Raw genomic sequence first — 24,115 nt, forward strand, 5'->3', positions numbered from 1 at the left:
TAAGTTTCTGGTGCTCTGTTTGTGGTACATGTTCTTCTTTGCTTGTTCAAGAAGAGCACAGTGTTGACGTTGCTCTGTGTTGCTGTGGGAGGCTGTGTGCTGACATCTACTGCCCTCATCAACTGAATAATTGGTAGTGCATGGTCATTTGGGGAAAGAGGTGAGGGATGTGGTGATGGCTTCTCTGTCACATCAAGAGGAGACAATTGGATGGCAGGTGATGGGTTTTGGACAAGTTTTGACAATAGTGTGTTGAAATTAAGCACGCCTGTTCTTGGTTCCTTGTTCCTTAGCCTGTTCCAGGCTAGAACAGTTGTCACAGTGTTCATGGGGTAGTAAAAAAAGCTTACTTTAAGTAGCAAGTAAACAGCATAGATTGCCTTTTAAAGGTGAGGAGATGGAGAGTTTCATTGTAACAGGCTGGCACTGTTGAGGATAGAAGGTTCTGTCAGTCCATGGTTATGATAGTGGGGAACTAGACAGCCTCAGCACTAAGTAATGGAAATGGATACCAAGCTCATCTTCAACCCACTTTGTCCTGCTTAAGCCAGCAGTGACTGGAGGTGACAACCACATACCAACTCAGTTTGACATATTTCCTATGTAGAGTGATCATGTGAAGAATGAGTTATTGTGGTAGGCACTGGCAGGCAATGCTTTCTGTGCCTGAAGAGGAGAGTGCAAGCAGCAGACCTTGCCTTGTGCTCTGGGATTCTTTAATCTGTCAATTAGGGCTTCAGAACAGCCACATTTGCCTCAGAAGGTGATCCAGGAGGTAATGAATTGTTTTGTAAACTTCTCTGCAAGTGTCACCATGGGAACTCCCATCTGCCAGGCACTTCCAGCGCATCCCTGCGGTTTTGCTGGTAGAGAGCTGGGTGAGACCATAAAGCTAACCACACAGTCTTCCTGCCAGATATTGTTGATTACCCTGCATGTGCCTGGACAAAAGCTGCAGGACAAATTGCCACGCAGAGAAACCCACTGAGGGATTCTTCTGCCTTTCCTTAGGGACTGTGTTGATGGTTGTTGCTGTCTTAAAAACAAAAGATGTTCTGAGAGATCCTTGCTGATTTGGGGTAGGGGACTAGTCTGTGTGTTCTTGAATTAAACCTCCTCTTTTCTTTCTGCAGGCTGCCCAGAAGGGAAGAAAGTTGAATTTATTACCAGCTTACTTGATGCTCTGACTACGGATATGGTACAGGCTATTAACTCAGCAGCACCTACTGGGGGTGGGAGGTGAGTCCAGAAAGCACGGCTGAATGCGACCCAGGTGACTACAGAGCTCTGGGTGCCCCTGAGGTGGGGGCAGGTGAGAAAGGTGTTGCTCTGACTGATTTGGGTTCCTCTGGGTTGCTGAGAGAGGATCTGAGGCTGCTTTGTCCTGTCATCCTAGCTTGCCTCCTCCCGCCCCTCCTCCCTGGCAGCTGCTCCACCATAAAGGTTAGTATAGCCCATTTGAAGTGTGAAATGAGAGCACAGTGGGAGGAAATGGCTTGTTCTTTTGTCCCTTGGTGCATGAAAAGACCTAATAAAATGCAAATGGATTGAAGTGTGGCCTAGTGGCTACCACAGGGAGTGAAGAATGTGAACCAAATTCTTGGCAGGACCAGCGCTGTGGCTTTGCTTTGAGGCGGCAGCCAGCCTGCCGATGAGGAGAGGAGCTGTTTTTCATGGCCCTCCCCTCTGACCAGCTGCGTGTCCACCCCTTTTGGAAGGAGCAACAGGTCAAGCCTGTTGCAAGAGGTAGGCAGCAGTCTGTGTTCCTGGGGAACTGGAGGAGAGTTGAGGCTGTGTCTCCCCCTCCTGCTTGGTAACAGCAGATCCCTGCAGCGCTGCCTCGGGCCAGACCATTGTGAACGAACTGGGATGGATTTAAAATGTGCTGCTCTGCCTCAGCTAGGCAAGGCTTCCCTGGGTCTGGATTTGCCTGACTATAAAAGGAGTCAGTGCTGGGGCAGCTTGCAGGGATGGCACAATGACTGATGTGCCCAGGTCTGGAGATGGAAGTGCCTCTGCACAAATGTTACTTGTATGGGTATTCCTCCAATGTGTTGACAGTAATGTTGATCCCCTGCTTTCCTCTTTCATAATGGAGAAGGAATCAGTGCCATCTTTTAACTGCTCAAGACTATTCAAGGTCCTGGGTGGCATGGCTGTGTCCCTTGGCTTCAGTATGGACTACTAGTGAACTCATATGGTTTTAACTTCACATTTAGACCTTACAAATCAGTCCAGTGACTTGTGTGTGTGCTTGCCTGCTGAATATTCTGTAACCCATTGAATTAGTGCTGTACGTCTGTAGTGCTAACATGTCTGTATTCATATAAACAGGATGAAAAATGCCCCAAGGATGGGAAATACATCCTTCTCTCCCAGACTTTAGCATTCCAGTGTCAATTCTGTCTAATTTGCATGGTTCAAATGCAGCGGGTAGGGGTGGTGGGAAGCCCTGGAGAGTATTTGATATTTATTTGGCATCTTTGGCACTGGGACTGAAACACAGCCAATGTAATCATCACTCTTAAAATAAAGCTTAATATAAACCAATGTTGCAGAGACCAGGGATGTATGCCCCCACTGCGCTTCTATAAACCAGCAGGCTCGCTTCCTGATGTTCCCCAAGCTTTGTGTATTTCCCAGCTTTCAATAGAGGCCTTTCTGGTGGAATTTTTCACTGCCCAGCTCTTCACACAGTCATCACATTGATTTATTTTCCACTCCAATGTCAGCAGCCCAGTTGTAAGGGGGGAAAATTAAATCTTTTAGCAGGCTGTCCTTGGTAAGGCAAAAGACTGCTACCACCCAAATACTCTGCTGGCCCACAGCCATGATTAAATTCAGATAACTGCTCTGGTTTAATTTTCCATGTGCCTCAGCTAAACTAATCATGTACCTCAAATAATATGTGTCAAGCTTTTCCAACCCAACAGACCATGATGAGACCTTTTTTATTTTTTTAAAAAAGTGATTTCAGGGAATTTTTGATATTTATATAAAAATTTTATCAGTACATATTTCATGTGTGTTTGTGGAGTTGGGAAGCTGTCTCTGTGCAGTGAGTCCAGCTTCCCAAGAGTCCCAAGGTGAGGAATATCCTGAGTTCTCTCTTCAGGAATTGGCTTCTGATGGTGTGAACAGGTGTATTCTTTGCTGGGTAAGAAATGGCTGGACCCAGAGAGTGGCTGGTGGTCAGTCGCAAGTGGTGTTCCCCAGGGCTCAGTATTGGAGCCAGCCCTGTTTAATATCACCTTCAACAACCTGGACAAGGGGATTGAGTGTCCCCTTATCCCACCATGTTGTGGGGGAGTGTTGACCTGTGGAAGGCAAGAGGGATCTGGACAGGTTGGATCAATGGGGAAAGGCCATTGTATGAGGTTCTGCAAAGGGAAGTGCCAGATCCTGCACTTGGCTCACAACAGCCCCAGGCAGTGCTACAGGCAGGGGGATGAGTGACTGCAAAGCTGCCCAGCAGAAAAGGACCTGAGAGCTGGTCTGCAGCAGCTGAACATGAGCCAGAGTGTGCCCAGGTAGCCAGTACATACAGACATGCAGAATGCATCTTTAGTATCAATATTAAAATTAAGGACCAAAGGAAGAGAAGAGCCTTTCCAAAGTGTCCAGGACTAAAAAAGCTTAACAGTGAGAGTCTTAAGGAGCTCAGACATCCTTAGGGTATTGAAAGAAAAAAAAAGGTTGGAAGTTCATTTTGTAAAATCTGAGTATCCCTATAGGGACAAAGGCTCTGCAGGCTCCTAAGTCTAGCAGGGAAGAACGTGATTAACTGAATATAAACAAACTTGTGATCAAAATTTCTTTAAAGCGAGGGCAGTTCCGAGCCAGAGTGAAGCCATGAGGGACGGGACTGATTCACTCTCTCTAAAGCTTTCATCTTAGGCCTGATATGTTTCAGAAGGACTTGCTTTAGTCAAACCTGAGTTATGGTCCCAAGAATAATTTGACTCACATTCTGTGACTGTGATACAAAGGAAATCAGATTAGATTACCCTGCTACCTTCGGTCTGAATCCGGATATGTGACTGAAAACTTCTGTGTTTGCTGAGTGCCTTTGCAATTAATATCCATATTAGCTTTTTATTTTTTTGTGAGGGGGCTGGGGGGAGGAAGAGAGAGTGGGATGATGAGGGAGAAGCATGGGAAAAAATTAGAGATTGGCATTTGAAATAACTACATAGAACTGCGCTAAGTTGCCCTCAAAAACAATGTAGTAGCAGGAAAGTGAGGCAGTAGCTTGGATTCTTTCAGGCCATGTAAACAAAACCTGATAAGACTCTTTTTTTAAACTGGGCATGGTTAAAACAACTTTGTATTCCCTTATAGGTCTTGTCTTGTTTAAGGAAGTTCAAAGCTATTGACTTTAATTGAGTTACTTTTGCTTTACAATAATGTAAATAATGTAAATGAGATGAGAACTTCTCTTCCTCATGGCCCTGGTTTATATTACAGCATAATAGCCAAATAGACTTCATTTATAGTTTTGAAGCAGAAAATCTCTGGTAAAATTCATTCTTAATTTTAAGTTTATATTATAACTCCAAGACACATCTTGTTACTGTATGTTTTCAAAGTAATTAAGGGAGCAATTGTAGAGAATTGGTTTATTAGCCAGTACATTGTATCCTTACTGAAAAAAAAAAATATTTTTGAAATTTTTCACAAGTGACTACTATACAATAAGAACAGCACTTAAAAATTTAGACTTAGCTTTAGTACATTTTAGTCTCTTTTCTAATTCTGATGTAGTTATATTACAGAGGACCTAAATTAAACTAGATCATAGGGAATCTCAGCTTGGGTTTCCGTTATCTGAGAAATTCTCTTTGGTCCCTGCCAATTCAGAAATGAGTTTTAGTTGCCAAAATGTGTGCATTATGGGTTGCTACATTATCATCAAACATATTACTGCCCTGTGGAATTTGAGGTAAATGAACAGCTTACAACAGCCACCCTTACTTACCATGTAAGCAGCTGTCAGTCCCTTAATTTACAGTTGCCACTTACTCCCATGTAATAGCCCCCAAAAGTACTCCAGAAAATGGCCCTGAGGTTCCATTTCATGCTCTAGTTGAGCAGTTTGAAGCAGGCAAGCACAGCTCAGCACATCTCCAGGGTGTTCTGAAGCCAATCCATGTTTTAATAAAGATTGACACTTTTAAACAGTGCAGGAAAGTTGATGCTCAACTCCTATTGCATTTCAATTGAAGTTGGATACCAACTTCCCTTTGTCCTCTTATGGAAATTCTAGCCTAATTAAAGATACAGGAGAGTTCATGTAAGAGGAGGGTCTTTGAACAGTCAGTGAGGAATGAAAGGATGCGATTTTTTAACCCTCTAAATTATTTATCCTGCAGTCTTCAGAAAAATTGTGTTCAGAATAATGTTTCATATACAACTAAGCCTGAAGAGAGAAAGAAACTGGCTTGTAATAGGGGAGATAATTTTTAACTGTAAAGGAACTATGCATTTCCCATAATTAATTTGAACTGGGTAGTACCCTTTTGTTTAGTCTGAACACAGCTTAGTTTTTTGTTGGCTTCTTGATTCCTTGGCTACAAGAAAGGAGGAATAATGAAACAAATACAGGATCCTTTTGCAATTCCGTTGTAGTAATCCTCTCTGATTCAAACCATGTTCCACTGTTGCAGACTAACTTTAGGCAACTGCAAAGGACAACAAAATGGGAGTAAGAAATGGAAGCAGAGCAAGAACAATTTTGAATTTTACCTCAGTTTATTAAACTCATTGCTTTCCATGCGTAGTGCTGGCACTTTGGTGGTTATCATCAATGCTGTCATGGGCTTTGACTGGAGGGGTCAGTCACACTCCATCCATTGTTCATTCAGCAACAGCACCAAGCAGGGTATATATATCCTCGCAAAATGCTTACAAGTCATACAAACTTACAGCTCTAACTCCTTTAGACATCCTGACCACAAACATACCTTGTGTGCGTGTTGGGAATGAAAGCTGGACTAATTAATTTTCTTTTTACTCTGTAGCATTTGATACCAGCTTCTTGTCCATCAGTGTTCTTTCATCCTGGAATAGGTCCCTCTGGTTTACAGGCTCTGCAGTCCAGCTAGATGATGGGCTGATCTTACTGCCCTTATGTCCTTCTGCCTCAGCTGCTAATGTTGCTACATAAAGTTTGCAGTACAAAAGAATAGATTTTCTAAGTCTTCAAAACAGGTGCCTGATGGATACTTCGGAGATTGCAGCCTGTGGGGCTGAAAGTGTTCAGGGAGCAAAGGACAGCTTTGGTAGGAATGGACTTCAGTTTACTTAGTAAAATGTAGTGGCACATAGTACACTTTGCACAGTTCTATGGAGCATAATGTGATGGCGCACTGTACATGGCTCTTTACGGCAGTCATGTCTCACATTAGCTGCTCTTGTATACTTTAGCCTCTATTCCTCCCCTGCTTCCCTGCTCCTTCACACTGAGCTAACTGCTCCTTTCGCAAGGGGCCTTGAGGGCTGAAAACCATTACAGATTGCATGCACAGTGCATATTCAAGCTGCCTATTTGATATTTTGGCAGTCATTCTCCAGCATTCAGTGCAGCTTAAAAAGTGTATGTCCATGGTTTTCACAGCCTCTTTGTGTTCTTCAGTGACACCAGATGATGTGAAGGCATTCTGTGGAGGTGCGCCTCATCTGGAAGACAGCATTGTTAGAAGTTGCTGTACCTTAACACACATATCTCTATGTGACCTAAGAAATAAATATTCTGCTATTAGGGAGCTCTTAGAATATTATACAGAAGGAGGAGCAAGAGCCTGCTTGGAGAAGACTTTATCCTTGATGCCAACAAATTTTTTAGAAAGCTGTTTTGCTGTCTTAAGTCTGTAAATGACAGACCATGCTTTTCTTCACTTTTGGAATATTGGTGGGCTTATGCTGCATAACTGAGCTAAACTTCCTGGCTTTTGTACAAAAGCAGTCCAGCAACATCAGGTTACATTTGGAAAATCAGTTTACACAGACCTCCTTTCTTCACTAGTGCTCATTCTTTAGGACTGATTGTTTTGCCACAGAGTGCTAAAGAAGAGCAATTAGGCAGAAAAGTAAGTACAGCTGTAATGCAGTCAACATGAGAAAGAAGGCTGTCTTCATTTTGGTAGTTCTTACTGTTTTTTACAAAGCTGCTACAGCACTGAAGCAAGGTGCTGGAATTCAGTGACTTTTAGTGTGATTGGAGTTAGAGCAAGAGATGTTGGAAATTGAGAATGTACAGGACAGCTTTGTTCTGTCTTGATTTTTCTGATTCCTTTATGGTCTGAATGAGAGGTGGACCAATAAATGAAGTTTATATCTGAGGGCTGATTTTCTTCCCTTGAAGTAGTATGGGGAGGAAGTGGAGGGACAGTCCCCTGGAATACTGCCAAGTGTGTGCTCACAGGGCAGTCAGAGCCCCGACTTGTCTGCGCAGAGCCGGCAGGCACGGCTGGTGTCATGGCACATCAGCAAAGCTAGGTGGCCTAGCAGTGCTGTGTAGCTGCATTAATTCATGTTTCATGGGTGGGGCCTGAGTGCCTTTCACGGGCAGTGGTCTAAGTCAAGGTAGTTAAATACAGTACTGCAAATTCATCCTTCTGTAGTGTATCATGGAATTTCATGAGCCAGGGATATATGGCCACCCTGAGATGATGGGGATGCTTCCTGTGCTGGCATTCTGGGTGATAGCTAGAGATGGCAGGCAACCAACCATCTCAGGAACTGCAGTTCTGTTAGCCAGCCAACAGAAAGTGGTAAAAACACAGAAATGGCTGTATCTTCCTTTTTCCTAGAGTCACAGCCATTAAACTAATTCCTTTTAGCTTTATTAGCATGCTGCAGTTTTCAGCTTGAGCTCTCACCATGTTTGTAATGGCAAAGATTGATTTAGTGTCACCTCATGAGTCAATGTATTTGTATTAGCCTGTGAATGTCCCTCATTTTCTTTGTGAAAGTGCTGAAGAGAGCCATGTTGCCTTTCTTGATAACCTATAAAATCTCCTCCTTGGTGTGGCCCTGGAAAAGAGGCACTTTAAAGTCCTGCTTCTGAGTGCCTCTTCAGTAGTGAAAAGCTCTTGTCTGTTGTCTTTCTGCTGTTGGTTCTAAGATGCTCTGCTATTTTCTCCATTTCTGCCTCTCCAGCTGTGGGCTTTCAGTAAACGAGGGCAAGCTAAGGTGTGAACAAGGGCAGTCTTACATGCAAGAGCTCAGGTTTTACCCTTCTGTTTCAGCAAAGGCAGAGTATTGCCCCTGGCAATATAGAACTCCTCTGAGCCTGTTGGAAACATGCTCGTCTTCAAATGATAGCCAGCTTCTTTCCAAAAGGGAGAGAGACCAATAGCTATGGCAATAAATGTCATAAATACAAGATACAAGATGTGTTTCTGTTCTCTCCTGACATCCTGGTCAATGCATGCAGTTTAGAAAATCAAGACAATTCCTTAACTTTGGGCGGAAGGGGGGAATTTTGCAATTTTTGCTTGTCTATAGGTGATTCCTGGTGCTTGCCTGGTATTTTGGTTCCTCAACTAAGGCAGACTTATTCCTAACCCCTTCTTCCTCCTGCACAGTGTTTATCCCATTGTACGTTCACCAGATGCTGTGACTGAATGCCAGCCTGCCTCTCAGTTAAAACTTAAATGAAGAAAACAGTTTCAAGTAGAACCCTGGGAAAAAATGTTATACTGTTTATCTGCCTCTCTGTACTGTATGTTTACTTTTTACAAGGATCTCTGGATAGGGGCTACCTTTCTGATTTCTATCCTTGTTTGTAAAAGCCATCAGAAAAGGTTAATGAAGATCTCAGTTCTTCACTTAAACTCCGTTTCTTGCTTTCTGCATGCTGCAGAGTCCTCCTCACAAATAATTTAATTTACCATAGGGGTACCATGTGTGAGGGGATATTTTTCAGGCTGTGTAGCTGAATTTTAAAGGCAAAACTCGTCACACCAACAAGTCAAAAGAATTTTCTCTCTCCTGGTTGCCAACAAAAAAAAACCCCCAAGCTTCAGTGACTATATAAGTATAGATTCTACTAGTTTCTGAAACAAGGTCAACAGCAGTCTTGGAGAACATTTTGTAGGGTATTTGGGTTCATGTTTCTCCATCAGCTAGAATGCTCCAAACTCACACCAGAATCTGGCTGCCTGCAGTAGGCAACTGTTCCTCTCTCCTTCCTGGGGAAGGAATTTATGCAGCAGCTGGATATGTTTACTGGAGTAAGTCAGAGCAATCAGTGCCAGTGTAGCATGTCTGACTACCTATCCACTAATTTCCATGCACTAAAATGCTTTATTCTTGGAGGAAAAAAAGGTTCAGGCCTCAGCCTCATTTCAGCATCTTTTCAGCTTTCTCTGTTGGCATGCTCATCATACGGAGAAAAGACAGACTGGCTTAGAAAGAGTTTCTTCCCTGGTTCTCAGTATCCCTGAGGAATAACCCCCTTTCCCACTGCTGCTGCAGAGCACCAGACACTGCTTAAATGGTATGACATAACAGTACCTGTTCAGTGATGGCATGAGGTTGGCATACAGCATTCTGTATTTGTGTGTCTATAGCTGTTGCTCTTCCTTGTTTTTTTCTCCTTTTCCTCTCTGATATTATTGTTGTCTACAGAAGGAAAATATGAGTCAAATAGCATCAAACTTGTAACACCACAATGATTAAGAAATGAAATAAACTGAAGTTTCCAGCTCTGTAGTACTGCTTTTAATGGATTTGTGGTTTTTATCTTCTGTGGAACTCTTATGTGTAGATCAGGTATGTGAAAAGCATGAAAAATGCAGAAAATACAGTAGAGGAGTTCAGATTATGTAAACAGATCCAGGGAGAAGAATATTGTATCTTGCCAAGGACGTTTTCAAATAATGAGTGTGTCTTGAATTAAAATAATTTGTTCCCTTTCTGAAGCTAGATGTTACTGTCACAGAAACTACCACAACAGCTGACACTCATGGTCTCTTGCTGGTAATTTGAATGGGAGCCCAAGGGCCAAAAGGACCAAGGAGATTGTCTCTTGCCCTCTAATGAGGATCATTCTGGGATTAGACAGAGTTTCAGCAACTGGTGTGAGGAGAACCACGGCTACTGATGGTATCAGACTCCAAGATTCTCTTGGCAATTCAGTTGTTAATGCTAAAGGACGTTTTTAGAAAAAATTCATCTATCTCAAAAGAGTCCAGTTAAAAGGAGGAGATTGGAAGGCCTGTGTTTTTTGCTTACTTTGAACACGGCATAGCACCTGCCTGATTCACCGAGCAGCTCTTGCTCCTCAGCATGTGCTTGACAGTGTTGGTGTGAGCACCCCTTGCTGGGGGCCTGTGCTTCCTCTGTTGCAGGTTCTCTGAGCCAGACCCCAGCCACACGCTAGAGGAGCGAGTGGTGCACTGGTATTTCAGCCAGCTGGACAACAACAGCAGCAATGACATCAACAAGCGGGAGCTAAAGCCTTTCAAACGTTATGTGAAGAAGAAAGCCAAGCCCAAGAAATGTGCCCGGCGTTTCACTGACTACTGTGACCTCAACAAGGACAAGTCCATCTCGCTTCAGGAGCTGAAAGGGTGTTTGGGAGTCAGCAAGGAAGGAGGTGAGTACCTTTTCTTCCTCATTGCATGGCAGTACAAACTGAAAAACTTGACAAATAAAAACTGAGTTACAGCAAATTCAGAACTACATTTTCTCCCAGCTATTTCAGAAGTGCCAGAGATTGTGTGAGCAAATGAGTGGGATTAAAATACTGCCATGCAAATGTAGTTTGTTACTTGTGTTATGGCTCCATCTTCTATTTCCTATCACAGACCTCTGTGCTAAGCACTATACAGAAACAAGGCAATAGATAAGAGTTCTTGGCCAGACTTATTCCAAACTTTTTCTGTTTGTACTGTTGATGTCCTTGGAAACTGTAGTTAAGATCAGGTCCCTTCTGAGTAATACCATGCTAACAAGATTCTGTTGTCTCAGCCATGCAGGTTGGATGATGTATGAGCCAGCACAGACCCAGGCCTTCTCTGGAGACCCTGTTTACTAACAGAAAATAATATTTATTTTCATTCCTAAATTCAGCATGCAGGAGAGTGGATGATGCAAAGAGAACAACTCAGAAAACAAGCACAGGGCTGTACTGTTGCCCTTTTTCAAACTTAAATTGTACTTTGAGATTGGTAGAGAAATAAGGCATGTGAATAACCTGTTTTCCTTCTGTTTAGTGTCTGAGCAATCAACCCACCCTCCTGCCTTTTCTTCCTTTTTTCATCTTCACCTCATCATCTGTTGGGACCCAAACCAAACTGATATTTTTGGAAATTTTAGGAATTGAAACAGTTCAACCCAAATTCAATAATTATCAGTCATTCTTGACTGTGGGCAGACTTGCTTGGCAGGAGAAGGCAAACAGAGAGATTCCAGGGGACTAATTTCCTGTGCAGGTGTTTTGGCTTTGCAGCTGTTGTTATATGTGTCACGGTAGTTGGGAAGGGTGGATAGCTTTTTTTTTCTGCCATCTTAATCTTTCCTTAGTCCTTTTCTCAGATTTAGCACGAGTGGGAAGGGAGTCAGTACATTTGGGTGTTGGGAAGTTGCATTTTCTAGGTGCTTTGCAAACATCTAGTTACCATAATAAGCATATAGCATTACTTGTCAGCTGTGAGAAGCATTCAGCTTCCCTAGCCCTGTGGAGGTGTTTTTTTAGTCATCAGCACCCTACTGAGGAATGACATACCAAAATAGCAATCCTTAATTTTATTACCTTCCCAATAAGACGAATATGCCAAATGAGTTTTATTGCTATTTGGCCTGCAATAAGACTCTCTGGAATCTGCTGCCCTGGCCAACTGGATGTTCAAAATTTAGTTTATGGAAGGGGAAAATAATCAAAGGGAGAGAAGAAAGAATATGTGAAACTTTGAGCCCATATGAAGGGGAGAGAAGGCAGTGTGACATTGTTGTGAGTGCCTGATTGTCCAGCTGTTTGCTGAGAACACATCCTTGACCCTTCATGGTTTCTTCTGTTGTATGAGGACAGGACTGTGGTCAAAAAGGGGCTCTGATCTTATTCTGTCATGCAGCTCCACGTACCTACTACAAACCTGATAAGCCTTGAGGATCAAAGATAAAGGGATAAGTTAAAGGATGGTGAGGACTAAAAAGCAGAGCAGGGGGCAGTGCAGACAGCAGGTACTAACATGGAAGAAAGAAGTAAGTGAGAGTGCTCCAGAGGTGCAGTAAACAAGTTTGTAATGCATATTTTTTAAGAAGTTGTGAAGTTGTGAGGTGGTAGATGATATATTTTCTATGCTTCCTATTCATAAGAACTGCTAAATTTAGAAACAGTGAGTATCTTTGCCTTTGACATGGTCCTCCACAAATCCTCTCTAGACTGGAGAGAGATGGTTGGTTTATTAGGTGGATAAGGAATTGGTTGAATGGTCGCATCCAGAGGGTGGAGGTGAACAGCTCAAAGTCCTGATGGACATCAGGGACAAGTGGTGTCCCTTGGGATTTATACTGGATCAGTGTTATTTAATATCTTCATTAATGACACAGTGGCATTGAGTGCATCCTCAGCAAATTAGCAGATGACACCAAGCTGAGTGGTGCAGTTGCCATGCCTGAATAATGGGATCCAGAGGGACATGGACAAGGTCAAGAAGTGGCCTCATGGGAATCTCATATGGTTTAAGACAACCAAGGGCAAGGTCCTGCACATGGTTAAGGGCAATCCCCAATATCAACACAGGCTATGGATGAACAGATCCAAGCAGCCCTGCCCAGAGGCACTTGGGGGTGTTGCTGGCTGAGAGGCTGGACATGAGCCAGCCATGGGCACTGCCAGCCCAGAGAGCCAAACGTGTCCTGGGCTGCATCCAGAGCAGCGTGGGTGCTCTGGATGAGCAGAGGGGATTGGTCCTGCACCTGGATTCTGCCCCTCTGCTCTGCTCTGCTGAGACCCCACCTGCAGGGCTGCATCAGCTCTGGGGGCCAGCACAGGAAGAACAAGGACCTGTTGGAATGAGTCCAGAGGAGGCCACCAAGATGATTAGAGGGACAGAGCATCTCTACTGTGAGGAAAGGCCGAGAGCACTGGGATTGTTCACCCTGTAAGAGAAGGCTTGGGGTGACCTGATTGTGGCCTTCCAGTACCTGAAGGAAGCCTGTAAGAAAGAGGGAGAGGGACTTTTTACAAGGGCACAGAATGACAGGACAGGGGAAATAACTAAAAATGGAAAGAGAGTAAGTTGAATTAGGTGTGAGAAAAAAAATTCTTGACTCTGAGGGTGGTGAGAGCTGGAACAGGTTGCCCAGAGAAGCTGTGGATGCCTCATTACTGGAAGTATTCAAGGCCAGGTTAGATGGGACTCTGAGTAGCCTGGTTTAGTGAAAAGTGTCCTTGCCCATGTCAGGGAGGTTGGAACAAGATTAAGATGCCTTCCAACCCAAACCATTCTATGATTCTGCCATCTTACCCTTCCTCTAACTTTCCTTTCCTGGATCATAGGTGCATGTAGTCAGTCCCTGTATTTTGCTGTTTGTTTCTTTCTCTGTACTGTGGCCTCCAAAGATCTGCTGGGGCTGAGGACACTGTGGATTCAAGCCAAGAGCTAGATGGAAAACTTTTTCATTATGTACTTTCAGTTGTAAACTGCTAGTCAGATGAAGACAGGACTTTTCATGGAAATGTTTCTTTTTCAACAAAAGCTTTGTTTGAAAGGTTCTTCTGGTCTAGCTTGGATGAGGAGGGGTTGGAGGGAGGCAAGGAAGGTTATAATTTCCCCTTGATATACTATTGGAATTAAATACCAGTATAGCTGGATGGAACGTGCCCGGGCTCATCTGGCCCTTGCTGCTTGACCAGAGGCGGCAGCTGTGGTGGTTTCACCTCAGAGACACCTTTGGCTGGCTGGATGCTGCAGCTGGGTGCTTGGGATAAGTCCAGGCATGCAGGAGCTCAGGTTTACCTCTGGTGGAGAAGCTTTAAGGCAAGGTGAAGGAAAAGGAGTCGGGTTCTGCTGGAGGGTTTTGATCCAGAGCTTTATTCCTGGCACACAGGCCTCTGAATGCAGCAACAGCTCCAACAGAATTACAGAACCGCGTGGTTGCAGTGGCTTTTAACTCCAGAGAGAGAGGGAGGGAAGGGGTAGGATCCCACCAACCAGGTAGAGGGGGGAGAAGTCTCAGGGGACAAATTACACTGGATGGCCCAATGTCCCCAGGGCTGAGAGGCATCTTTTGAACTTCACCAATCGCACAATGCGCTTTCTGGAGTGCCAGGATTGACGGACAGCAGTCAGCAGGGAGCAAGGGAGGGGAAGGGAGAGGTTATTGGCACACCTGACTGAGACAGGCTATTACACCACACCTCAACATCATACTTCATTACAAGTGAACGTAGCTCAGATGTTCCAAATCCTGTTTGGGTGTCCAATAGCACAAGGACTAAACTGAAGTGGGTCATCATTCCAGGTGAGTATGCCTCTTGCCAGGCAAATTGAACATTTATAATAGTTTTGAAAATAAAACATAATACAAATTTATAGTGTTTGGGATTCTGAAGAAAACAGATATTAAGCATTCTGCATTTTTGTCAGTGTTTTGCTTTTTTTTTGGTGGCCGGTTCCTTCTAAACTTGGAAATAGAGCTGCTTAAAAGAAGCATAGAGCATAGATAACACACTACTGTTATGTGCTTTTCAGGACCTTGAGAGTCCAAGTAAGATTTATATGTGGGGATTCAGCTAGGATATTTGTAAGGACAAACCTGAATCTGAGCTCTTTCCAGCTTAGAATTAAATCTGTTTGAGATGCATAGTTGTGTCTGTCTTCCCTTCCTCAGCAATCTCTTCATGCCTGTGGCTACCAAATATGAGGGTACTGCCAACAAGTGGTTTTCCAGTGAAGAAGTGAGCTGCCCAGTCTATCAGAAACCCTTTCCTTTTCCATCCTTATGGTGACTCAAAAAGTTGCTGGCAAGTCTGCTAGGTCTGGTGGCCGCTTTGCACAGCTCTTGTCCCTCTCTTTAAACCAGACTTGTTTTTATCAGGGGCTATGTACATGGAAAAATGCCATTCTTGGATCTCAGAATGATGTGGCCACATGAAAGAGTCAGCCTTTGAGTGTTTGCAGAAGCCTGCAAATGGCTTCTTCAACTGGGGCAGAACAAGCAGGCAGGGCTTTTAGCTCGGAGTATGCCAGAAACAGTCTTTGCCATCACTTGATCTAAGATTGTCTGTTTGAGGAATTGTGGAAGAAAAGCAGACTGATTTACAGCCTGTTAAAAGTTAGCATTCCTCAGCATAGTCTGCACAGCCTGAGTTAAGGGGGGAACCATCTGTGATCAAAAAACAAATGTATCTCTCTGCATTAGTCAAAAGGCAGGATCCTTGAGTGGAGATTGACACATATTGTAAAGCTTTGCTGGAATGTTACTGGACCCAAGATTAATTGGAATTCAATTAATCAGGGCTGTAGATCTGAGTGAGGCTTATGCTGGTTGTGCTGGCTGCAAAATGTTGGAGTTGAGTTTTACCTCTACATTCTTCCAAGTTCAGGAGACAAAGTCAGCATTTTGTGCCTGCCCAAAGAGGAGCTAAGGGAATAAGCAGCAAAGAAATGTCCCTCTGCCAGCTGACGGGAAGTTCCCTTCTGCCAGCTCAGATCCTGTGATTGCTTTGCTGTCCAAGAGCTTGTCAGATGGTAGGTGTTGGGCATGCTTCACAGCACATGAGGACATCTGAGGTGGAACCCAGCCACCAAGAGCCAGTCCAGAAACAGGATTGAAATGTCTTAATTAAAATGTGTATGTGTGTGTAATTAAACAGAATGTCACTTTCTACTGAATCTGAGGAAATGTTACAGAAAGAAGGAAAAGTAGACAGACAATCTGAACTGCAGATTTCATTCAGTGATGTTTTGGACCTTTCTTATTGCTATCTTGAGAAGTGACTGCATGCCTGGGAGGCTGGGAATGAGTTGCTCTATATCATTACTGTACAAGTTGTTGTGTGAGAGAAGGTAGCAAAGAGCAATCACCTGGGAAAGGCCTCTGGACCAGTGATGATAGAAAATAACAATTGTGAGTGGCCATGAGAAAACTGTAACCAGGTAATGATTGAATTAAAAAGGAATTTCGAAGTACATTTATGTGCTATTAGATTAGAGTCAAAGGAGCTGTACTCGTTCAGTGCTTGGTTTTGTTTGTCAAGATACTCCCCTCTGGAGCTTTGTAGAGGTGCTATAATTTGCCTTTAATCTTGACAAAAGTAAGTGATAGTAGAATCAGGACATCAGTATTGTGCTGAGAACACAAGATAAGGCTGTTTCTCTCCCCAGAGGGTGAAAGGTTTGCTCAGTATGTCTGAAGAATAATAATTTCCTATGAAAAGCTGCTGGGGTTTCCTTGGGGCTTTTTCTTTGAAAGACACCTAGCCTAATCCAGTGTGACTAGAACTGTTATCCAAGAGAGTGTACTTGTGAGGATGAGCAAATACTCAGCTTTATGAAACTTGCCACATGATGGGATGTTACCCCATAATGCCCAAGGGCTTCCCAGGTACATGTTAGTAACCCACGGTCACCACCTGCCATATTCCTCCCTCTCCTGTGTGTCAGCAGTGCAGAGTTACTGAGGCAGGGTTCTGCCTTTGCCAGTACACGTGGCTGGTGTGCTTGGTGTGGCAGGCAGGCAGCCGAGGGCTGTGCTCTCTGCGCCCAGCGCAGCGGGGAATGAGCCCCAGCACGGTTTCCCACACGGCTGCACGGGGCCATATGAGCACTGGCCCAGTTCTTACCAGCCATGGCAGGGAGGGATGCTCCTGCCTTCTGTGCACACCGGCCTGGAGATCCCCTCCTCTTTCCAAAGACAGGCAGTGCTCCCTCAGCTCTTTCCAAAGATGGGTTGTGCTCCTGCATAGCACTGTGCTGCAGGCTTACCTGCACTGTGCAGTAAAGGTGAGAGGGTTCTCTTGGATGCCCTCTGGCTTCCCCGGGCTGCCAGCCAGGGCAGTGATGCACAGCCTGGCAGTGCCCTCTGGGCCCTGGCAGCCACCCATGAAGGGCCCAGGCTGTGAGTGCCAGTCAGCCCAGGCAGATGCTCTGGCCCTGGCAGTGGAGCCTCTGCCCATGGCAGCAGAGCCGCGTTTGACACTGGCCATCAGCGAGCTGCGGTTCTGCTGATCCCAGCAGGATGGGTGGCTGTGCCGGGCCGGTGCTCGGGGTCTTGGAATAACTTCCTGTGCTTACACAGTTTCTTATTAATGTTCTCTAAAGCCAGCAAGCTGTGCTTTGTGACCTATTTCAGCCTTGGCCACTGACACCTTTTCTCCCTCTGGCTTTTTCTTCTCAGCAGCTCCTTTCCTATCTTACAGCCCAGCCTCCTGGCCCTTGGGGCTTCCTGCACTTCAACCCTGCCCTCTGAGCTTCTGCCCATCTTGTTCCTGCACAGAGCAGCATGTGCTGTAGAGTACTTGATGTGCAGAGCGAGCTGTGCAGTCAAGTCATGTGCATGCACAAATGAAAGTCATGGAGTGGAGGGTGGCAACAGGCTTACTGCTGCTGGCTGGGAGCAGGAGCTCCCATTTTCAGCTCGCCCCTCCTCTGACATCAGACGAAGCAGCTCATAGGAAGTGTGACATGCTTTCAACAGCTCCTGTAATCCCTGAGCTGTCTGTACCCAGTGCAGAGGCCCTTGCCATGAGCTCCATCTGGTGTAGGGCACGTGTACCTGTTATAACACAGTCACAGCTCTGCCCTTCTGCCAGGTATAAGTTCAGGTCTTTGATTTTAGGCACTTGTTTGTTTGATTCAAGTGAAAGATTTAATAAACCTGGGCTGTCTGTATTGCCTGTACCTTCACTCTCTTCTGTCTGCCCCCTTTCTACATGGCATTATTTTGCTTGCTTGGGGAAACTTCAGGATACTGCTTGCATCCTTCTTTTCTTCTTTCTCCTTCTACTGCTCAGTTTAACCTTGTAATTGTTGTTTCTTGCCCACCCAAAACCTCTGGATTTCACTATACTCAGCTACTGCAAAACCAGATATTTAACATCTCTCATCTCAGGCACACTGGTTAGGCTCTTGCATGGACTCCTGTTGGCAGGACTTGCTGTGAGCATGCTCACAGTAGGTGCTTTGAACCTGCTCTCTGGCAACAGACAAGGGAAGGCTCCTTTGTCATGCCATGGCATTTACTTCCTTTAATGTGGTTCTTGGATTTTACAGGTAGCCTGAGCAGTTTGCCCAATGGAAAAAGACAAGGCCTTAACCCTTTCAGTGAGTATCTTGTCAAAATGTTTATTTTTTCCTGTGATATGCATGTATTGCAGAATTCATTCTCCCCTGTTCTCCTATGTTCGTGAACAGCAATATAGAAACAGCTGGAAACCAAAGTTGTTCTTAAGACGTATAAATACACCAATGTGCAGCTCCATTGCATCATTTCAAAGTCCAGCTCTATGTCTTTTGCTGAAACAGACTATATGTTGCTAAGGAATTAGAATAGGATAAAGCAGCTGTGGGATGACTCCTATCCTAATCTTCCTTCTTCTGTCAAGCAGTAATTTAGGTGATTTGTTGTGTTTACATTCCATCACTCCATGGACAAGTTCCCATGAAGACTGTTCTCTATCGTTGTAAAGGTCTGCTCTCCCAGTATTTTGGGCATTGAATCACATAGACCAGCCCTTTCATCAACCATGAACAATAACATCATTTGCTTTGCTTTTAGACTTGCAGCCTCATGGTTTTGCTGAGTACTTCTCATTTTGGATTGTAAGAAGCAGTGAGAAGCTCTCCCCTGCCTGTATCTTCTGCTACTTGTTCTATAGCTGTCCTACAAATGTCTGGCTAGACTCCTTTTTGTGTTGATGAGACCTAGGCAGTGTATCTCTTCAGTGCCAGAAGCCTTCCTATACCTCTTGCTGTCCTCCTTGTCTTCCTGGGGAATGTATCTGGTCCTGGTGAGATGGGCTGAACAGAGAGCTGAAGATAAAGATCAACTACACCTTGTGCATTGATGATATGATGTTTCCTGGTGTGTCCTTCATTCTGAGTGTGTACTTGGTTTTTGCCTGCTGCTAAAAGCTGAGCAGAGGCATTTGAACAATTGCTGTAGCTTCAGCCCCCTCCTTGTCACTCAAAGCATAGGACAGGTCATCTGCACTCCCACACTACACTGCAATAACAGATATGGAAAACAATCTGTTGTTTTTATGAGCTGGTCATTGAGCACTGCAGGCACCTTTTGCAGAGCTGTGCAATTGATTGCAAATATAGCTGCCTGAAATAATTTTGCATTTGACAATATTTGCCCCCCTGTCACAGGGCATGTTGATCAGCACTGATCTCACTGAGGCCTTTCCTTCCTTTTTCCCTCAAATCCCTACTTTTGCTGTCTCTTTAGCATGTTTTCATCGGTAATTAATCCACAGAGCTCTAGCTCTGATCCCTTAAGAGCTTTGGTTCTTTAAGAACCTTTGGTGAGGGGCTTAACAGAAGCTTTCTTTTGAAGAAAGGCCTCCAAGACCTGCTTGTCTGCTAGAGAAGGAGGCAGCTGTCTGTGGCTGATGGGGAGATGGTGGCAGGGCAGCCTGGCAGCAGTGAGTTTCTGCATCAGCTGTGCCAGGCAGAAGAGCAGAGCAAGGGATGTTGGACCAGTTGTTTCCCTGGACTGCATGCCCATTTCCAAAGAGGGGGAGGAAAGTGGTGTTTTGTGTTTAAAAATATGCCAGTCCCTAAGGCTCCATGTGACTCATTCAGTGCTTTTTCCAGCAAGGCTGTCTCATTAGCCCCTGGTTGTTTTCAGCCTCACAGCTTATTCTGGGATCTCAGCTTTCTGAGGCCATGGCTTCAGCAGAAGCTGTACTGGATCTTTATCAGTCAGGTTTCTTTTTGTTTTAATTTGCCTTTTTCTCTTACCTGTTCTGCTTCTGTTCTGTTTTTCCCTCCTTGCTCACCCCACCCCACTCTTTCAGTAGGTCGCCTGGTGTAGCAGTAGAAGACAAGAGGGGAAGGCAGGAGCTGACCCAAAGGAAGAAAACATCCAGTGACAGACGGACAGACACCTTGCTGCTTGTGAGCAAGCACGCAGCATCAGCAACATCCACCGTAGCAAAAGTGGCACCCAGAACATTTGCACTTTTTAAAAATTGGTTTGGATTTTTTAAAAATTGCTTTTCAATGCCATTATCTAATACTTTGGAAAGTGGAGGGAAGCAGGATCACGACTTTTTAAAATTGGAACAGCTACTGATGATGTAAAATTGAGTTCACTGGGAAAGAATTTTATATACTGTATATAAATATATATGTAAATTGTACAGTTGTCTTGTACAGGGGTTGGAGTCACTGTTCTGTTCCTCCCTTTGCTTTTGAAGGCTGTTAGGGTTAGAGGGACATTTTGCATATAATGGATTATAGTAATGCATTCATTTCTGCCACCAAACCATCATTCAGTGGTGAGCCTTAACAGCACCTCCATGCAGAAAGGAGCCAGTGTGTCAGCATGAATTGTTCTTGCAGATGTGCACACCGTGCCCCAGATACCAAATACTTCTTGAGTACTTCTACCATAAAGCTCTCTGCAACTCAGGCAATTGGGCTTTTGAGAGCACAGATTTCATGTAAGTATTGGTGCACTGCAAAGCTGCTTGACGTAGGGATAGAAAAGGGTTCTAATAGGGATGTACAACAGTAGTCTGTGCACCTGTTGCAAGTTGGGCAGAAATTAAATACAAATACATTGCTATTCATGCTCAGATAACATGCTTAGCAAAGCTGCTCCGTGCCTCTGGAATCTGAAGCTGTAAGAAGGATGTGGGAGCCGTAGGCCTAGTAGAGTCAGTGGAGTGAAGTCTTGCATCTTCTGCTCTGACAAAGTATTCATCTATATGTTGTACAGCAGTAAACATTTTGAGAAGCCTGCTAAAAGCAGCATTAGCCTGCCTTGTGCTTTGCTGAAGAGCAAAGGACATGCTTGTCAGTGCAGACAGACACAGTTGCTGCTGTCCCAAAGAGTCTGCTTTCCTTATCTTGCAGCAGTACAGCTTGGGCCATGCTCTTTGCTGAAGGTCTGTCAGCAGTGACTTTCTTGTCCTTGGTGGTTGTGAATCCAAGCTCTCCTCCAGCACACTGATGTCCACTTTGCCTGATTTGCTGTTGCCAGTACCTCCTGGGTACTGTGACACTGGGGTGTCATCAGCAGTAACAGTGGAGGCTTGGAGAGAGGAGTTTGGTGTTCTTGGAGGCCACAGGGGCTGTGTCAACCACTAGCAGTTTTGGTAGAGTTGTTTCTTTGGCAGGGGTGCCCATATCAACAATCCTAGATTTGGGCAGAGTGTGATGGGACACGCAGTTTTGCTTTGTGTATTTCCAACCACTGGCAGCACTCGCCTGTTCTGAGCAGCCTCCCACTTCTGACCTGGTGATCCTTCTGCCACTTATCTCTGGACCAAGAACCTGTTAGAAGAAACTGTTGTGAAGATGATGAAATGACATGCTAATATGAGATTACACCAACAGTTACTTGTAACAGCAATAGATAACAGTAGAGACTGGACTCATCTTTCAGGGCTCTGTTGCTTTGGTAAAAGATAATACAACGCAGCATCTTCACTCTGTCATGTCATTGTGACAATAGCATGAGAGAAATACATCACCAAAATAAAGTGTCCTGATGCAGTAAGTTAGTGCTTGTTGACAAAATGGAAAGTAAAATAAAATAAAAACTAACAAGCTTTTCTATAAATACCTGATTAAGAGTAGTAATAACTCTTCCTCTGGGAAGTATATTGGAGCTAATTAAAATGTATGGCATGGTTAAAAACACTTCTGGTAATATCTGAAATGTACATCATACCATCATAATATAAAGAAGTCATCTCTTTAGCAAGAGCAGATCCTGCTGCTGGATCTTCATGGTTTCTCACATACAATGTATGTGCTTTTTTTGGCCTGCAAGCTCCCACCTTCTTGATTGCTTCTTTTCTTGTTGTTCTTTGGGGTTGGGGTTTTTTTTGTTTGCTTGGTTGGGTTTTTTGGGTTGTGTTTTTTGTTTTGGTTGGTTGTTTTGGTTTTTTTTTTAATTCCCTGGGCACATCTTTTGTGTGTTGAAATAATTTGGTTTAGTGTATAGTTAGAAATGTCCATGCCACACTTACTAATCCTATTGTGGGGAGTAAAGAATGAAACCAACTGTATAAAAAAACTCCTCTCCATTTTAATATTCTAGTTTTAGGAATTAAAAGTTCTGACTGCTGTGTTGGATGGTGTTTGGTGGTTTGGAGTTTTTGGGGTTTTTTGGAGGTAGGGTTTTTCTTTGTTTGGTCAGGGGTTTTTTTAATGTGTAGTTCTATCCAGCAGAAACAGACAATTGGATGTCTCTAGGAATTCTATCAGCTAAACACTGGGGCTGGGAAATGCCCCACAAGATTGTGGGGGGACTGCAGAGCTGCTAAAACTCACAGCATCTTTTGGAAATAAACCAGCCAGTCACCACTCCTGCTTGTTATATAACTCCTTCTGCTGACCTCCTTTTTCTCATCCTTGTGCCCTTCCTCTCCAAGAGGCCTGCACTCACATGTCGTTTGCAATTGAAATTGGGTCAGTTCTGCAAGGAAGGCAAACAAGGGGTGGCTGTTGGTTGACTTTGGTATTTGTGGATATTCCTGTTGCTAGGCCAGGGCTGACTTTATGGATGGATTGGGGACCAGGCATAACATTGCTTTCCTCTGTCACAAGACAATTCCAAGTCCCTGCATCCTGACTTGCTGAAATTGCATGGGTCTCTGAGCAGCTTCTGGCAACACTTGTACGCTGCCATGGAAGGCCCAACCAGCATGATTGTGTAATGTCCAGGTAGAGATGTAATGTCCAGGTAGAGATCAGGTTACTTGTTCTGGGTTTGTGTTGGAGCATTGGCAGACCGTTCTGGTCCTGACTGACATAGCCCATGCTGTGATCTGTCCAAGAACCTGTACTCACAGATGAGAGCAGTGCCTCAGCTGCCCGTTTTCACTCTTGGTTTTATTGCCAGTCCACCTGGCTGCTGGGCCACATCATCCTTATCCAGAGCTTGTAAACAGTCTTTTGCTCTGCCTTGCATCAGTAGCATCTTCCTGAAGATGGGACACAGGGAGTGTCAGTGTTGTGTCTGAAAGCAGACCCTGGGCAGGTGTCTCCTCATTCCTCAAGTCCTGCTGGGCCTCTCCAGCTCTGCTTTGAATGATGGCCGAAAACGGCTGGGACAGAGAAGAGAAGCAGGACTCGACAGTGCAAGTCATCTATTCATCCTGCCAGAAGTAAAAAATCTTTTTTGCTGATCTTCCAAGGGCATAGTGTGTTGTAGGAAATTGCATTACAGTGGGATTCATTTGTGGGAAGGCACTGCTTTCCATGGCCTGAGTTTATATTGAACTTACCTGCCCCAGCACATTTCTGCCTATGGTAAATTTGTTAAACTGAAAGGTATCTGTTTGGTTTTGGTTTTGTAATAAAATAGATAACTTTTGCACCAGTGTCTTGTGGTGGTTACTTGTTGAATCTTGATTTCCACTTATTCCTACAGCGCTGTAGGAGAGGGAAGGAGACTTTGCTCCTTGCAGAGTCAAGTGTCAGTCGGTGGTTGGGTTTGGAGGTCTGTGATGTTTCTCCCCTGTGTGTAAGCCTCGAGGCTGAGTTAAAAGAAGCTCCAGAGTGCATCTCTGTGGTTTGATGACAGCTGTCTGTATCTGCCCAGCCTGCTTAGAAAGGCTATGAAGCTTCAGCAGGAGCATAGAGATGATTGTAGAAGGTGGGATGTGGGATCTTGTAGCACAGTCTTCCCACACCACAGGTAGGAGACAGGCTCTGAACCTTGCATGTCCTCACAGCTCCCTTTCACATGGGAGCCTCGTACTTTAGTTTGCAGGTCATGCCTTGCTACACGGGAGCCTGAAATAGTATCTTCTAGCTGTTGTCCAAAACCTTTTAATCCTCAAAGATGGCGAATAACATGCCATGCTGGAAAGCTGCTGCTGTTGTAAAACATAGGTTTTTCTAGGCTACAAGGGAGTGCAGTTCATCAGAAGCTGCAGCACCAGGTCCATGGCAGAGGAGGCCACACACTGATCCTT

The 24,115-nt window shown here is 44.5% G+C and overlaps 1 protein-coding gene across 6 annotated transcripts in view; it reads left to right on the top strand.

The window, feature by feature from the left end:
* Positions 1-23,517, top strand: part of SMOC1 (SPARC related modular calcium binding 1) — a 147,256-nt gene extending 123,739 nt beyond the window's left edge. For 3 of the 6 annotated variants that reach the window (XM_064713670.1, XM_064713665.1, XM_064713667.1), the window contains 4 exons: positions 1,134-1,239; positions 10,356-10,603; positions 18,228-18,278; positions 19,979-23,517. In XM_064713670.1, the coding sequence (XP_064569740.1) occupies positions 1,134-1,239; positions 10,356-10,603; positions 18,228-18,278; positions 19,979-19,995 (422 nt within the window). In that variant the 3' untranslated portion in view covers positions 19,996-23,517. The remainder of the gene's footprint in view (positions 1-1,133; positions 1,240-10,355; positions 10,604-18,227; positions 18,279-19,978) is intronic. The other 3 variants (XM_064713666.1, XM_064713668.1, XM_064713669.1) reach the window with 3 other exon arrangements.
* The last annotated feature ends 598 nt before the right edge of the window (positions 23,518-24,115 follow it).

The sequence above is a fragment of the Zonotrichia leucophrys genome, chromosome 5 (assembly GCF_028769735.1).
Source record: "Zonotrichia leucophrys gambelii isolate GWCS_2022_RI chromosome 5, RI_Zleu_2.0, whole genome shotgun sequence".
NCBI classification, from domain to species: domain Eukaryota; kingdom Metazoa; phylum Chordata; class Aves; order Passeriformes; family Passerellidae; genus Zonotrichia; species Zonotrichia leucophrys.